This window comes from Panulirus ornatus, chromosome 22 (assembly GCF_036320965.1).
Source record: "Panulirus ornatus isolate Po-2019 chromosome 22, ASM3632096v1, whole genome shotgun sequence".
Taxonomy (NCBI): Eukaryota; Metazoa; Arthropoda; class Malacostraca; order Decapoda; family Palinuridae; genus Panulirus; species Panulirus ornatus.
In genome coordinates this window covers 9,850,215-9,867,983 of record NC_092245.1, presented here as the reverse complement: position 1 = coordinate 9,867,983, position 17,769 = coordinate 9,850,215, and the positions used below count along the sequence as shown (strand labels likewise).

At 41.7% G+C, this 17,769-nt stretch overlaps 1 protein-coding gene across 5 annotated transcripts in view; it reads left to right on the top strand.

Moving 5' to 3' along the window:
* The window catches only part of LOC139756527 (F-box only protein 33), a 97,615-nt gene that overhangs the window by 21,838 nt on the left and 58,008 nt on the right, over positions 1-17,769 (top strand). For all 5 annotated transcript variants that reach the window (XR_011714373.1, XM_071676012.1, XM_071676010.1 and 2 more), the window contains 2 exons: positions 11,105-11,336; positions 17,603-17,763. Coding sequence is in view for 4 of the 5 variants with exons in the window: in XM_071676012.1 (XP_071532113.1) it covers positions 11,105-11,336; positions 17,603-17,763 (393 nt within the window). In the remaining variant the exon portion in view is untranslated. The remainder of the gene's footprint in view (positions 1-11,104; positions 11,337-17,602; positions 17,764-17,769) is intronic.

The window sequence follows — 17,769 nt, the reverse complement described above, 5'->3', positions numbered from 1 at the left end:
CATGGTTTACCCCAGACGCTTCACATGCCCTGCTTCAATCCACTGACAGCACGTCAACCCCGGTATACCACATCGCTCCAATTCACTCTATTCCTTGCCCTCCTTTCACCCTCCTGCATGTTCAGGCCCCGATCACACAAAATCTTTTTCACTCCATCTTTCCACCTCCAATTTGGTCTCCCTCTTCTCCTTGTTCCCTCCACCTCCGACACATATATCCTCTTGGTCAATCTTTCCTCACTCATCCTCTCCATGTGCCCAAACCACTTCAAAACACCCTCTTCTGCTCTCTCAACCACGCTCTTTTTATTTCCACACATCTCTCTTACCCTTACGTTACTCACTCGATCAAACCACCTCACACCACACATTGTCCTCAAACATCTCATTTCCAGCACATCCATCCTCCTGCGCACAACTCTATCCATAGTCCACGCCTCGCAACCATACAACATTGTTGGAACCACTATTCCTTCAAACATACCCATTTTTGCTTTCCGAGATAATGTTCTCGACTTCCACACATTCTTCAAGGCTCCCAGAATTTTCGCCCCCTCCCCCACCCTATGATCCACTTCCGCTTCCATGGTTCCATCCGCTGCCAGATCCACTCCCAGATATCTAAAACACTTCACTTCCTCCAGTTTTTCTCCATTCAAACTCACCTCCCAATTGACTTGACCCTCAACCCTACTGTACCTAAAAACCTTGCTCTTATTCACATTTACTCTTAACTTTCTTCTTCCACACACTTTTCCAAACACAGTCACCAGCTTCTGCAGTTTCTCACATGAATCAGCCACCAGCGCTGTATCATCAGCGAACAACAACTGACTCACTTCCCAAGCTCTCTCATCCCCAACAGACTTCATACTTGCCCCTCTTTCCAAAACTCTTGCATTTACCTCCCTAACAACCCCATCCATAAACAAATTAAACAACCATGGAGACATCACACACCCCTGCCACAAACCTACATTCACTGAGAACCAATATGGTAAAGTGTGTGGAAGAAGAAAGTTAAGAGTAAATGTGAATAAGAGCAAGGTTATTAGGTACAGTAGGGCTGAGGGTCAAGTCAATTGGGAGGTGAGTTTGAATGGTGAAAAACTGGAGGAAGTGAAGTGTTTTAGATATCTGGGAGTGGATCTGTCAGCGGATGGAACCATGGAAGCGGAAGTGGATCATAGGGTGGGGGAGGGGGCGAAAATTTTGGGAGCCTTGAAAAATGTGTGGAAGTCGAGAACATTATCCCGGAAAGCAAAAATGGGTATGTTTGAAGGAATAGTAGTTCCAACAATGTTGTATGGTTGCGAGGCGTGGGCTATGGATAGAGTTGTGCGCAGGAGGATGGATGTGCTGGAAATGAGATGTTTGAGGACAATGTGTGGTGTGAGGTGGTTTGATCGAGTAAGTAACGTAAGGGTAAGAGAGATGTGTGGAAATAAAAAGAGCGTGGTTGAGAGAGCAGAAGAGAGTGTTTTAAAATGGTTTGGGCACATGGAGAGAATGAGTGAGGAAAGATTGACCAAGAGGATATATGTGTCGGAGGTGGAGGGAACGAGGAGAAGAGGGAGACCAAATTGGAGGTGGAAAGATGGAGTGAAAAAGATTTTGTGTGATCGGGGCCTGAACATGCAGGAGGGTGAAAGGAGGGCAAGGAATAGAGTGAATTGGAGCGATGTGGTATACAGGGGTTGACGTGCTGTCAGTGGATTGAATCAAGGCATGTGAAGCGTCCGTCTCTAGCTGTCTTGTATAATGCACCGAAACAACAGCTCCCTTTCCACATCCAGGCTCCACAGGACTTTCCATGGTTTACCCAGACGCTTCACATGCCCTGGTTCAATCCATTGACAGCACATTGAGCCGGTATAACCACATCGTCCAATTCACTCTTTCCTTGCACGCCTTTCACCTTCGATGTTCAGCCGCCCCGATCACACAAATTCTTTTTCACTCCATCTTTCACCTCCATATATAATATTATTATATATTATATATATATATAATATATATATATATATATATTATATATATATTTATATATATATACATCAGCGAACAACAACTGACTCACTTCCAAGCTCTCTCATCCCCAACAGACTTCATACTTGCCCCTCTTTCCAAGACTCTTGCATTTACCTCCCTAACAACCCCATCCATAAACAAATTAAACAACCATGGAGACATCACACACCCTGCCGCAAACCAACATTCACTGAGAACAATCACTTTCCTCTCTTCCTACACGTACACATGCCTTACATCCTCGATAAAAACTTTTCACTGCTTCTAACAACTTGCCTCCCACACCATATATTCTTAATACCTTCCACAGAGCATCTCTATCAACTCTATCATATGCCTTCTCCAGATCCATAAATGCTACATACAAATCCATTTGCTTTTCTAAGTATTTCTCACATACATTCTTCAAAGCAAACACCTGATCCACACATCCTCTACCACTTCTGAAACCACACTGCTCTTCCCCAATCTGATGCTCTGTACATGCCTTCACCCTCTCAATCAATACTCTCCCATATAATTTACCAGGAATACTCAACAAACTTATACCTCTGTAATTTGAGCACTCACTCTTATCCCCTTTGCCTTTGTACAATGGCACTATGCACGCATTCCGCCAATCCTCAGGCACCTCACCATGAGTCATACATACATTAAATAACCTTACCAACCAGTCAACAATACAGTCACCCCCTTTTTTAATAAATTCCACTGCAATACCATCCAAACCTGCTGCCTTGCCGGCTTTCATCTTCCGCAAAGCTTTTACTACCTCTTCTCTGTTTACCAAATCATTTTCCCTAACCCTCTCACTTTGCACACCACCTCGACCCAAACATCCTATATCTGCCACTCTGTCATCAGACACATTCAACAAACCTTCAAAATACTCATTCCATCTCCTTCTCACATCACCACTACTTGTTATCACCTCCCCATTTACGCCCTTCACTGAAGTTCCCATTTGCTCCCTTGTCTTACGCACCCTATTTACCTCCTTCCAGAACATCTTTTTATTCTCCCTAAAATTTACTGATAGTCTCTCACCCCAACTCTCATTTGCCCTTTTTTTCACCTCTTGCACCTTTCTCTTGACCTCCTGTCTCTTTCTTTTATACTTCTCCCACTCAATTGCATTTTTTCCCTGCAAAAATCGTCCAAATGCCTCTCTCTTCTCTTTCACTAATACTCTTACTTCTTCATCCCACCACTCACTACCCTTTCTAAACAGCCCACCTCCCACTCTTCTCATGCCACAAGCATCTTTTGCGCAATCCATCACTGATTCCCTAAATACATCCCATTCCTCCCCCACTCCCCTTACTTCCATTGTTCTCACCTTTTTCCATTCTGTACACAGTCTCTCCTGATACTTCTTCACACAGGTCTCCTTCCCAAGCTCACTTACTCTCACCACCTTCTTCACCCCAACATTCACTCTTCTTTTCTGAAAACCCATACTAATCTTCACCTTAGCCTCCACAAGATAATGATCAGACATCCCTCCAGTTGCACCTCTCAGTACATTGACATCCAAAAGTCTCTCTTTCGCACGCCTGTCAATTAACACGTAATCCAATAACGCTCTCTGGCCATCTCTCCTACTTACATAAGTATACTTATGTATATCTCGCTTTTTAAACCAGGTATTCCCAATCATCAGTCCTTTTTCAGCACATAAATCTACAAGCTCTTCACCATTTCCATTTACAACACTGAACACCCCATGCATACCAATTATTCCCTCAACTGCCACATTACTCACCTTTGCATTCAAATCACCCATCACTATAACCCGGTCTCGTGCATCAAAACCGCTAACACACTCATTTAGCTGCTCCCAAAACACTTGCCTCTCATGATCTTTCTTCTCATGCCCAGGTGCATATGCACCAATAATCACCCACCTCTCTCCATCAACTTTCAATTTTACCCATATTAATCGAGAATTTACTTTCTTACATTCTATCACATACTCCCACAACTCCTGTTTCAGGAGTATTGCTACTCCTTCCCTTGCTCTTGTCCTCTCACTAACCCCTGACTTCACGCAAATATACATACCTACACAGCTTTCCATGGTTTACCCCAGACGCTTCACATGCCTTGATTCAATCCACTGACAGCACGTCAACCCCAGTATACCACATCGCTCCAATTCACTCTATTCCTTGCCCTCCTTTCACCCTCCTGCATGTTCAGGCCCCGATCACACAAAATCTTTTTCACTCCATCTTTCCACCTCCAATTTGGTCTCCCTCTTCTCCTCGTTCCCTCCACCTCCGACACATATATCCTCTTGGTCAATCTTTCCTCACTCATTCTCTCCATGTGACCAAACCATTTCAAAACACCCTCTTCTGCTCTCTCAACCACGCTCTTTTTATTTCCACACATCTCTCTTACCCTTACGTTACTTACTCGATCAAACCACCTCACACCACACATTGTCCTCAAACATCTCATTTTCAGCACATCCATCCTCCTGAGCACAACTCTATCCATAGTCCATGCCTCGCAACCATACAACATTGTTGGAACTACTATTCCTTCAAACATACCCATTTTTGCTTTCCGAGATAATGTTCTCGACTTCCACACATTCTTCAAGGCTCCCAGAATTTTCGCCCCCTCCCCCACCCTATGATCCACTTCCGCTTCCATGGTTCCATCCGCTGCCAGATCCACTCCCAGATATCTAAAACACTTCACTTCCTCCAGTTTTTCTCCATTCAAACTCACCTCCCAGTTGACTGGACCCTACTGTACCTAATAACCTTGCTCTTATTCACATTTACTCCTAACTTTCTTCTTTCACACACTTTACCAAACTCAGTCACCAGCTTCTGCAGTTTCTCACATGAATCAGCCACCAGCGCTGTATCATCAGCAAACAACAACTGACTCACTTCCCAAGCTCTCTCATCCCCAACAGACTTCATCCTTGCCCCTCTTTCCAAAACTCTTGCATTCACCTCCCTAACAACCCCATCCATAAACAAATTAAACAACCATGGAGACATCACACACCCCTGCCGCAAACCTACATTCACTGAGAACCAATCACTTTCCTCTCTTCCTACACGTACACATGCCTTACATCCTCGATAAAAACTTTACACTGCTTCTAACAACTTGCCTCCCACACCATATATTCTTAATACCTTCCACAGAGCATCTCTATCAACTCTATCATATGCCTTCTCCAGATCCATAAATGCTACATACAAATCCATTTGCTTTTCTAAGTATTTCTCACATACATTCTTCAAAGCAAACACCTGATCCACACATCCTCTACCACTTCTGAAACCACACTGCTCTTCCCCAATCTGATGCTCTGTACATGCCTTCACCCTCTCAATCAATACCCTCCCATACAATTTGCCAGGAATACTCAACAAACTTATACCTCTGTAATTTGAGCACTCACTCTTATCCCCTTTGCCTTTGTACAATGGAACTATGCACGCATTCCGCCAATCCTCAGGCACCTCACCATGAGTCATACATACATTAAATAACCTTACCAACCAGTCAACAATACAGTCACCCCCTTTTTTAATTAATTCCACTGCAATACCATCCAAATATATATATATATATATATATATATATATATATATATATATATATATATATATATATTATTTTTTATTTATTATACTTTGTCGCTGTCTCCCGCGTTTGCGAGGTAGCGCAAGGGCAGATAGTATGAATTATGTACATGTATATATATTATTATTATTTTTTATTATACTTTGTCGCTGTCTCCCGCGTTTGCGAGGTAGCGCAAGGAAACAGACGAAAGAAATGGCCCCCCCCCCATACACATGTATATACATACGTCCACACACGCAAATATACATACCTACACAGCTTTCCATGGTTTACCCCAGACGCTTCACATGCCCTGCTTCAATCCACTGACAGCACGTCAACCCCGGTATACCACATCGCTCCAATTCACTCTATTCCTTGCCCTCCTTTCACCCTCCTGCATGTTCAGGCCCCGATCACACAAAATCTTTTTCACTCCATCTTTCCAATTCCAATTTGGTCTCCCTCTTCTCCTTGTTCCCTCCACCTCCGACACATATATCCTCTTGGTCAATCTTTCCTCACTCATCCTCTCCATGTGCCCAAACCACTTCAAAACACCCTCTTCTGCTCTCTCAACCACGCTCTTTTTATTTCCACACATCTCTCTTACCCTTACGTTACTCACTCGATCAAACCACCTCACACCACACATTGTCCTCAAACATCTCATTTCCAGCACATCCATCCTCCTGCGCACAACTCTATCCATAGTCCACGCCTCGCAACCATACAACATTGTTGGAACCACTATTCCTTCAAACATACCCATTTTTGCTTTCCGAGATAATGTTCTCGACTTCCACACATTCTTCAAGGCTCCCAGAATTTTCGCCCCCTCCCCCACCCTATGATCCACTTCCGCTTCCATGGTTCCATCCGCTGCCAGATCCACTCCCAGATATCTAAAACACTTCACTTCCTCCAGTTTTTCTCCATTCAAACTCACCTCCCAATTGACTTGACCCTCAACCCTACTGTACCTAAAAACCTTGCTCTTATTCACATTTACTCTTAACTTTCTTCTTCCACACACTTTTCCAAACACAGTCACCAGCTTCTGCAGTTTCTCACATGAATCAGCCACCAGCGCTGTATCATCAGCGAACAACAACTGACTCACTTCCCAAGCTCTCTCATCCCCAACAGACTTCATACTTGCCCCTCTTTCCAAAACTCTTGCATTCACCTCCCTAACAACCCCATACATAAACAAATTAAACAACCATGGAGACATCACACACCCCTGCCGCAAACCTACATTCACTGAGAACCAATATGGTAAAGTGTGTGGAAGAAGAAAGTTAAGAGTAAATGTGAATAAGAGCAAGGTTATTAGGTACAGTAGGGCTGAGGGTCAAGTCAATTGGGAGGTGAGTTTGAATGGTGAAAAACTGGAGGAAGTGAAGTGTTTTAGATATCTGGGAGTGGATCTGTCAGCGGATGGAACCATGGAAGCGGAAGTGGATCATAGGGTGGGGGAGGGGGCGAAAATTTTGGGAGCCTTGAAAAATGTGTGGAAGTCGAGAACATTATCCCGGAAAGCAAAAATGGGTATGTTTGAAGGAATAGTAGTTCCAACAATGTTGTATGGTTGCGAGGCATGGGCTATGGATAGAGTTGTGCGCAGGAGGATGGATGTGCTGGAAATGAGATGTTTGAGGACAATGTGTGGTGTGAGGTGGTTTGATCGAGCAAGTAACGTAAGGGTAAGAGAGATGTGTGGAAATAAAAAGAGCGTGGTTGAGAGAGCAGAAGAGAGTGTTTTAAAATGGTTTGGGCACATGGAGAGAATGAGTGAGGAAAGATTGACCAAGAGGATATATGTGTCGGAGGTGGAGGGAACGAGGAGAAGAGGGAGACCAAATTGGAGGTGGAAAGATGGAGTGAAAAAGATTTTGTGTGATCGGGGCCTGAACATGCAGGAGGGTGAAAGGAGGGCAAGGAATAGAGTGAATTGGAGCGATGTGGTATACAGGGGTTGACGTGCTGTCAGTGGATTGAATCAAGGCATGTGAAGCGTCCGGGGTAAACCATGGAAAGCTGTGTAGGTATGTATATTTGTGTGTGTGGACGTGTGTATGTACATGTGTATGGGGGGGGTTGGGCCATTTCTTTCGTCTGTTTCCTTGCGCTACCTCGCAATACGCGGGAGACAGCGACAAAGTATAAAAAAAAAAAAAAAAAAATATATATATATATATATATATATATATATATATATATATGTACACACACAGACATATACATATATACACATGTACCTAATTCATACTGTCTGCCTTTATTCATTCCCATTGCCACCCCGCCACACATGAAATAATAACCCCCTCCCCCTGCATGTGCGTGAGGTAGCGCTAGGAAAAGACAACAAAGGCCACATTCGTTCAGACTCAGTCTCTAGCTGCCATGAAATAATGCACCCAAACCACAGCGCCCCTTCTACATCCAGGCCCCACAGGACCCTCCATGGCTCACCCCAGACGCTTCACATGCCCTGGTTCAATCCATACATATATATATACATATATACATATATCGCTGGGGATAGGGGAGAAAGAATACTTTCCATGTATTCCCTGCGTGTTGTAGAAGGCAACTAAAAGGGGAGGGAGCGGGGGGGCTCCGAATCCTCTCCTCTCATTTTTTTATTTTCTAAAAGAAGGAACAGAGAAGGGGCCAAGTGAGGATATTCCCTCTAAGGCTCACTCCTCTGTTCTTAACGCTACCTCGCTAATGCAGGAGATGGCAAACGGTATGAAAAAAAAAGGTAACGTTAAGAACAGAGGACTGAGCCTTAGAGGGAATATCCTACTTGGCCCCTTCTCTGTTCCTTTTTAGGAAAAGTAAAAAACATGTCTCACTTATCCTTTCATTGCTTACTCAATTAAACCACCTCACATCACATTGTCCTTAAACATTTCATTTCTAACACTTCTACCCTTCTCTTAACAATGTTATGTAGCCCATGCATGGCATCCATATAATATCATTGGTACTACTATTCCTTCTGCCATACCCATTTATGCCGTCCCATATAACATTCTCTCTTTCCACACATTCTTCAGCACTTCCTTGAACTTTATCCCTTACCCACCCTATGACACTTCTTCCATGATTCAGTTTGCTCCTATGTCCACTCTTAGCTATCTAAAACGTTTCACCTCCAAATTTTCCTCATTTAGACTCACACCCCAATTAATCTGTCCATCAACCTTGCTAAACCTAATATAATAGCCTTACTTTTATTCACATTTACGCTCAGTGTTATCCTTTGACAAACTCTTCCAAACTCAGTCACCCTCTTATGCAGTTCTCACTCAAATCTGCCACCAGTGCTCTTTAATCAACAAACAACAACTGACTCACTTCTCAGGCCTTCTCATCCTTTTGAGACTGCATACTCAACCATTTTTCAAAGACTTGCATTTACCTCCCACACCACCCCATTTATAAATGATTTGAACACCCATGGTAGTCTCACACACACACACACACACACACACACACACACACACACACACACACACACACACACACACACACATTATTTGTTGATGTAACTGTATACACATGTAAGGTATAGATATTAACTGAGAGATATTAGCTGACTGCCTGCTTGTAGTTACACCATGAGTGAAAAGTCATCTTTGGTGAGTTTGTATCAGTGATGTACAGTCTTGTAGGAGAACTTTTCACTCCAAAAGAGTCTATCTTCTCACTGCCACTGATGTTAGTGCAGTCTCGAAGCTGCAGGAACCCCCTGGAGAAGTTTGTAGGGTTATGTGATGATAATAAGTAACTTAGATATATATGTGTCCTGAGATATATATGTGTTCTGTAATTTGTAGTTTTAGAAAATGTGTCATATCTAATTTGCATTTTTGGATACTCCCTTTGCATTTCAAAATGTGTCATGTAATTTTCCCTGTCAGAAGAGATATCCCTTGGGATCCTTTGTACTTTCAACATGCTTGAGATGTGTCTTTTAAGTCATCAGTACTGAACTATGTTTTAATGTATTGGGTTTACCTAAATAGATTGCATTTTATGGTGTGAATGATAAAAATATTACCAGACATCAAAATGTATATTTGCAAGTGAATGCTTACATTAGTGAGTGTTGTAGATCGTGTGTGATCAGTACTTTCTCCACAGTGCTTTCCAGGCACCTATCTAATTGTCATCCAGGGCCCTCCTTGCCATGGAGTAAAGATAAGTGGAAGATTAATGTGTTTTCAGTGAAACTGAAGTTAGAAATCATCAAGCTCCTTGAGAAGGGAACCCACAGCAATGTTTTATCAGCCGAGCACGATGCTTCCCTTTAGGATTGTGTTTGTATGATGTGCATGCCTCTAAGGAGATTCTGAATTATGTGAACATTGTGTGTGGTGATGGGAGCATGTGCATGAACATGTATGGGGTAAATATGTATGATCTATATCAGAGATTAGGAGTGTCTTGTTATTTGAATGTCATTCCTACTCTGAAGACCCTCTAGTGTGTGCCACTTTTTTTTTTTACCCCCAAAAATTAGTGTACATTGTTGTAACCTTAAAGTACATTGATTATGGTTGTTGTAGTTTATCTGTATGATGATACATGAATTTGATCATGTTACCTCAATTAAGGTAGTAATTGTAAATAAGGTAAAGCTATTATGTTTAGATTTTGATAATTATCAGGGCTATTGTCACAAAAGAATATCAAGATAACATGTATACCCAGGGTTGGCTTACATCCTTTCTTGATCCAGCAGTTTACAGAGCAGCTTATAAAAACAATGATTAAATCACTGCTTTTTTATGGTAACGCAAAGCAATAATTTCCTTAATCTAGCAGCCCAGTACACTACCATAATACAAGTCTTTTAGGTAAGATTTTTTTTTGGCATTTAAATACAGACTTCTAGAGTCTGTTATTCATATGCAAAATTTAAAGTCCATTAGTCTAAGCCCTTCCCCATAAGGCTGGCTACAGGTGATGGATGCATTCTTATTGAATACACTATAACTCACTTTTGTATATTTTGTGTTTATCACCTTCAAAATCACTTTTATGATCATCACTATTACCAGTCTTTTTGGCATTTATGATTTATTGTACTATCTGTTCATATTAAGTGATATACATCTGTGGCATCACTGTCTGTTAATATTATTCTCATCATTTACATCACAGTTTGTTTTCTCTTTTTCCTCTCCTTTTATGCACTACATGTGTTCTGTTTATTATTAACAGTATCATAAAAATGATCCTTTACATTCACAAAATTACACAGAATTTTCTAACTGAAATTTGATTTAGTTGGTAGATAATAAACAGAGTTTTGTTTATAAAGGTTTGTTATCAGATAGAACACTTTAAATCCTTTCTTTCATCCCAGCTATACATTTTACCTGCTTTACTGAAGAAATTTATTTAAAGGGTATTATTGTGGTGGAAGAGTACAGATACATTTTTTCTCTTTTAGTGCCCAAGAATCTATACAGAGTATCATCAGCAACAGCAGAAGTCTGCGTACTTTGATTCTAGGCTGCATTCAAGACTTGACTGATCAAGCAGACATATTTCTTCCATTATTGGCCTGCCACCAGTCCAGTTCCATCTCAACCCTTGGATTGGCCTCAGTCAAATATGATCCAAATTCATATGCTCTTCTTGACATTACACCAGACAACTTTACTTCCTTTACTAACATGCAGGTTTGTAGCTTTACATGTGATTATTTGATTACCAGTTGTTTGATTCTCTAGAGATGACAGGTTGTGTATCTGAATTTTTTAAATCAAGATGTAAGACTAGTGGTGTCTTTCTTCAGCATGCTTGGTTTTTCTTGGTTGTAGTATTGCTGTGCTGAAATTAGTATATAGGGCTAGGTAAATCATTATGCTTAGAAATGTCCAGGGGTATTACTATCTGTATAATTTTAGTCAGAGATATAGATATATAGATAGTATCAATTTAGTAAAGCCTCAAAATTGCTGGGTCAGACTCATAACTACTTATTTGATCCGGCAAATGGATCACACGGAAAGTACAGTATTGGAAAGCTTCATCTGTAACCTGCATACTTAGTTCTGTGCTGAAATGAAAGATTTTATAAGATTTGCAAATTGAATCCATTGATATGAGTGGAACATATGGGAAAACAGCATAAATATTGGTGTGCCACATCTGTTCACATTATTACACTCCATGGGTGGCCAAGCTTTTGGTCTGCAGGCCACATCTGGCCTGCAAAGCAATTTCATGCAACCCTTGAGTGCTTAGCACTATTTATTTATTATTTATTTATTTTGCTTTGTTGCTGTATCCCGCGTTAGCGAGGTAGCGCAAGGAAACTGACAAATGAATGGCCCAACCCACCCACATACACATGTATATACATACATGTCCACACACACAAATATACATGCCTATACATCTCAATGTATACATATATATACACACACAGACATATACATGTATACACATGTACATAATTCATACTGTCTGCCTTTATTCATTCCCCATCGCCACCCCACCACACATGAAATAACAACCCCCTCCCCCCTCATGTGTGCAGGGTAGCGCTAGGAAGACAACAAAGGCACCATATGTTCACACTCAGTCTCTAGCTGTCATGTAATAATGCACCGAAACCACAGCTCCCTTTCCACATCCAGGCCCCACAGAACTTTCCATGGTTTACCTCAGACGCTTCATATGCCCTGGTTCAATCCATTGACAGCACGTCGACCCCAGTATACCACATCGTTCCAATTCACTCTATTCCTTGCACGCCTTTCACCCTCCTGCATGTTCAGGCCCCGATCACTCAAAATATTTTCACTCCATCTTTCCATCTTCAATTTGGCCTCCCACTTCTCCTCGTTCCCTCCACCTCTGACACATATATCCTCTTGGTCAATCTTTCCTCACTCATTCTCTCCATGTGACCAAACCATTTCAAAACACCCTCTTCTGCTCTCTCAACCACACTCTTTTTAGTGCCACACATCTCTCTTACCCTATTATTACTTACTCGATCAAACCACCTTATGCCACATATTGTCCTCAAACATCTCATTTCCAGCACATCCACCCTCCTCCGCACAACTCTATCCATAGCCCACGCCTCGCAACCATATAACATTGTTGGAACCACTATTCCTTCAAACATACCCATTTTTGCTTTCCGAGATAATGTTCTCGACTTCCACACATTCTTCAAGGCCCCCAGAATTTTCACCCCCTCCCCCACCCTATGATTCACTTCCGCTTCCATGGTTCCATCCGCTGCCAAATCCACTTCCAGATATCTAAAACACTTCGCTTCCTTCAGTTTTTCTCCATTCAAATTTACCTCCCAAATCAACTTGACCCTCAACCCTACTGTACCTAATAACCTTGCTCTTATTCACATTTACTCTCAACTTTCTTCTTTCACACACTTTACCAAACTCAGTCACCAGCTTCTCCAGTTTCTCACATGAATCAGCCACCAGTGCTGTATCATCAGCGAACAACAACTGACTCACTTCCCAAGCTCTTTCATCCACAACAGAGTGCATACTTGCCCCTCTTTCCAAAACTCTTGCATTCACCTCCCTAACAACCCCATCCATAAACAAATTAAACAACCATGAAGACATCACACACCCCTGCCGCAAACCTACATTCACTGAGAACCAATCACTTTCCTCTCTTCCTACACGTACACATGACTTACATCCTCGATAAAAACTTTTCACTGCTTCTAACAACTTTCCTCCCACACCATATATTCTTAATACCTTCCACAGAGTATCTCTATCAACTCTATCATATGTCTTCTTCAGATCCATAAATGCTACATACAAATCCATTTGCTTTTCTAAGTATTTCTCACATACATTCTTCAAAGCAAACACCTGATCCACACATCCTCTACCACTTCTGAAACCACACTGCTCTTCTCCAAACTGATGCTCTGTACATGCCTTAACCCTCTCAGTCAATACCCTCCCATATAATTTCCCAGGAATACTCAACAAACTTATACCTCTGTAATTTGAGCACTCACCTTTATCCCCATTACCTTTGTACAATGGCACTATGCAAGCATTCCACCAATCCTCAGGCACCTCACCATGAGTCATACATACGTTAAATAACCTTACCATCCAGTCAACAATACAGTCACCCCCCCTTTTTTGATAAATTCCACTGCAATACCATCCAAACCCGCTGCCTTGCCGGCTTTCTTCTTCCGCAAAGCTTTTACTACCTCTTCTCTGTTTACCAAATCATCCTCTCTAACCCTCTCACTTTGCACACCACCTCGACCAAAACACCCTATATCTGCCACTCCATCATCAAACACATTCAACACTCCTTCAAAATACTCACTCCATCTTCTCACATCACCACTACTTGTTATCACCTCCCCATTAGCCCACTTCACTGAAGTTCCCATTTGCTCCCTTGTCTTACGCACTTTATTTACCTCCTTCCAAAACATCTTTTTATTCTCCCTAAAATTTAATGATACTCTCTCACCCCAACTCTCATTTGCCCTCTTTTTCACCTCTTGCACCTTTCTCTTGACCTCCTCCCTCTTTGTTTTATACGTCTCCCAGTCATTTGCATTATTTCCCTGCAAAAATCGTCCAAATGCCTCTCTTCTGTTTCACTAATAATCTTACTTCTTCATCCCACCACTCACTACCCTTTCTAATCTGCCCACCTCCCACGCTTCTCATGCCACAAGCATCTTTTACACAAGCCATCACTGCTTCCCTAAATACATCCCATTCCTCCCCCACTCTCCTTACCTCCTTTGTTCTCACTTTTTTCCATTCTGTACTCAGTCTCACCTGGTACTTCCTCACACAAGTCTCCTTCCCAAGCTCACTTACTCTCACCACTCTGTTCACCCCAACATTCTCTCTTCTTTTCTGAAAACCTCTACAAATCTTCACCTTCGCCTCTACAAGATAATGATCTGACATCCCTCCAGTTGCACCTCTCAGCACATTAACATCCAAAAGTCTCTCTTTTGCGCACCTGTCAATTAACACGTAATCCAATAACGCTCTGGCCATCTCTCCTACTTACATACGTATACTTATGTGTATCTCTCTTTTTAAACCAGGTATTCCCAATCACCAGTCCTTTCTCAGCACATAAGTCTACAAGCTCATCACCATTTCCATTTACAACACTGAACACCCCATGTATACCAATTATTCCCTCAACTGCCACATTACTCACCTTTGCATTCAAATCACCCATCACTATAACCCGGTCTCGTGCATCAAAACCACTAACAGACTCATTCAGCTGCTCCCAAAACACTTGCCTCTCATGATCTTTCTTCTCATGCCCAGTTGCATATGCACCAATAATCACCCATCTCTCTCCATCAACTTTCAGTTTTACCCATATCAATCTAGAGTTTACTTTCTTACACTCTATCACATACTCCCACCACTCCTGTTTCATGAGTAGTGCTACTCCTTCCCTTGCTCTTGTCCTCTCACTAACCCCTGACTTTACTCCCAAGACATTCCCAAACCACTCTTCCCCTTTACCCTTGAGCTTCGTTTCACTCAGAGCCAAAACATCCAGGTTCCTTTCCTCAAGCATACTACCTATCTCTCCTTTTTTTCTCATCTTTGTTACATCCACACACATTTATACACCCCAGTCTGAGCCTTCGAGGAGGATTAGCACTCCCCGTGTGACTCCTTCCTCTTTCTTTTAGAAAGTTAAAATACAAGGAGGGGAGGGTTTCTATCCCCCTGCTCCCATCCCCTTTAGTCGCCTTCTACGACATGTGAGGAATGCATGGGAAGTATTCTTTCTCCCCTATCCCCAGGGATAATATATAATAATAAATTTATATAATAATAGTGCTTGGCACTATTATTATATAAATGTTGGCCCAAAATTGATATGATTTAAATTGATATTTATTTAAATAAACAAAGAAATAAAGGTGTAGGTAGTAGTTGGTAGGCAGCCAATGACCAGGAAGGTATATTACCAGTACTATGAGGCTGGGTATTGGGAGGGTTAGTGATGGCTGCATAATGAGCCAGCATTTCACTGGTTGTCAAGGTGCATTCCTTTGACCCAAGTAGCTTTCTTTTCTTTCTGCCTCACCCACACATTGAATACTTGCATTCCATCCACAATTGTACAGTCTCTCCTTGTCATACATAACATTTAACAACACTAGCGCACACAGCTCTTCTTCGTAACTAGATTTTCCTGCAGAGTTCTAGACGCTACCCCTCCCTTTTGTCAAAATGGTAAGAGCATTAGATAGAAGTAGGAGGTAGGAACATTTAGGCAGGAGTATTAGATAGAAACATTAGGTAGGAGTAGTAGGATTGAATATTAGGCAGGAACATTAACTAGATGTGGTCAGTCAATCTCCTCACTTCATCACTTCTTGTTATTACCTCCCTTTTGCCCTCTTCACCGATGCTCCCATTTGATCTCTCGTCTTACGTATGTTATTTACCTCCTTCCAAAACATTTTTTTATTTTCCAAAATTTAACAATACTCTCTCACCCCAACTCTCTTTTGCCCTCTTTTTCACCTCTTGCACCTTTCTCTTGACCTTCTGCTGCTTTCTTGTATACATTTCCAAGTCATTTTTCTCTTGACCTTTTGCTGCTTTCTATTATACATCCCTAAGTCATTTGCTCAACTTCTCTGCAAGTATCATCCAAACTCCTCTCTCTTCTCTTTCACTGACAGCCTTACTTCTTCATTCCACCACTCACTACCCTTTCTAATCTGCCCACCTTTCTCATGCCACATGCATCTTTTGCACAAGCCATCACTGCTTCTCTAAATACATCCTATTCCTTACCCACTCCCTGCACATCATTTGTTCTCACCTTTTGCCATTCTACACTCAATCTCTCCTGGTACTCCTCACACAAGTCTCCTTTCCAAGCTGACTTACTCTCACCACTCTCTTCACCCCAACATTCTCTCTTCTTTTCTGGAAACCTCTATAAATTTTCACTCTTACCTCCAGAAGATAGTGATCAGACATCCTTCCAGCTGCCCCCTCAGCACATTCACATCCAAAAGTCTCTTTTACACGCCTGTCTAGTAACACATAATCCAATAATGCCCCTTGACCATCTCTCCTACTCACATATGTATACTTATGTATATCACTTTTTTAAACCAGGTATTCCCAGTCACCAGTCCTTTTTCAGCACACAAATCCACAAGCTCTTCACCATTTCCATTTACAACAATGAACACCCCATGTACATCAATTTTACCCTCAACTGCCACAGTACTCACCTTCGCATTTGAATTACCCATCACTATAACCCAGTCTCTTGCATCAAAGCTGCTAACACACTCACTCAGCTTCTCCCAAATCACTTACCTCTCATGATCTTGCTTCTCATGACCAGATGCATAGGCTCTAATAATCACCCATCTCTCTCCATCCACTTTTGGTTTTTCCCTAGTTTTATGTATATGTATATGGGCGGATGGGCCATTTTTCGTCTGTTTCCTGGTGCTACCTCACTGACTCTGGGAAACAGTGATCAAGTATAATAAATGAGTATATTCATAAATAAGCTTTTGTGTAAGGGCATCTTTCATGTTTTAGAGGTTGACACGTAATGATTCAGCCTGTGAGAATGGGAAGGAAATTAATGGATTGATAGATAAATAGGAATGTATAAGGAGATCCTTTTTTCCCTGGGAGATTTTTGTTTTTTCTCATCTTATGCCTCAGATTTCTGTTTTAGTTTCACTGTGTGCTGTAGTGTTGCATTTTAATTTTTTTTAGTTTTCTCTGATGTGTGCAGAAGTTAGTTGCATTATTGTTTCATTTTTGTCTCTTAACTTGCTATTGATTCCTCAAAATGAGATGAGGTTTTTCATATTTGATAAATTCTTTGTCAATGATACCTAATTGTATATTGAGTATCAGTTTGTTGTTATGATCATCTCTTTCAGGTACTGACCTTAGATTATGACTATATGAGTGACCGTCTGCTGAGTGTTTTGTCTACCCCATATAATGCCCCTTTAAGACGATTAGTTCTTCATGTCCATGGCATTGACCAAACCCATCGTGGTACTACTGAATATATGTGGTATCGCTTCAAACAACAGCAGTGAGT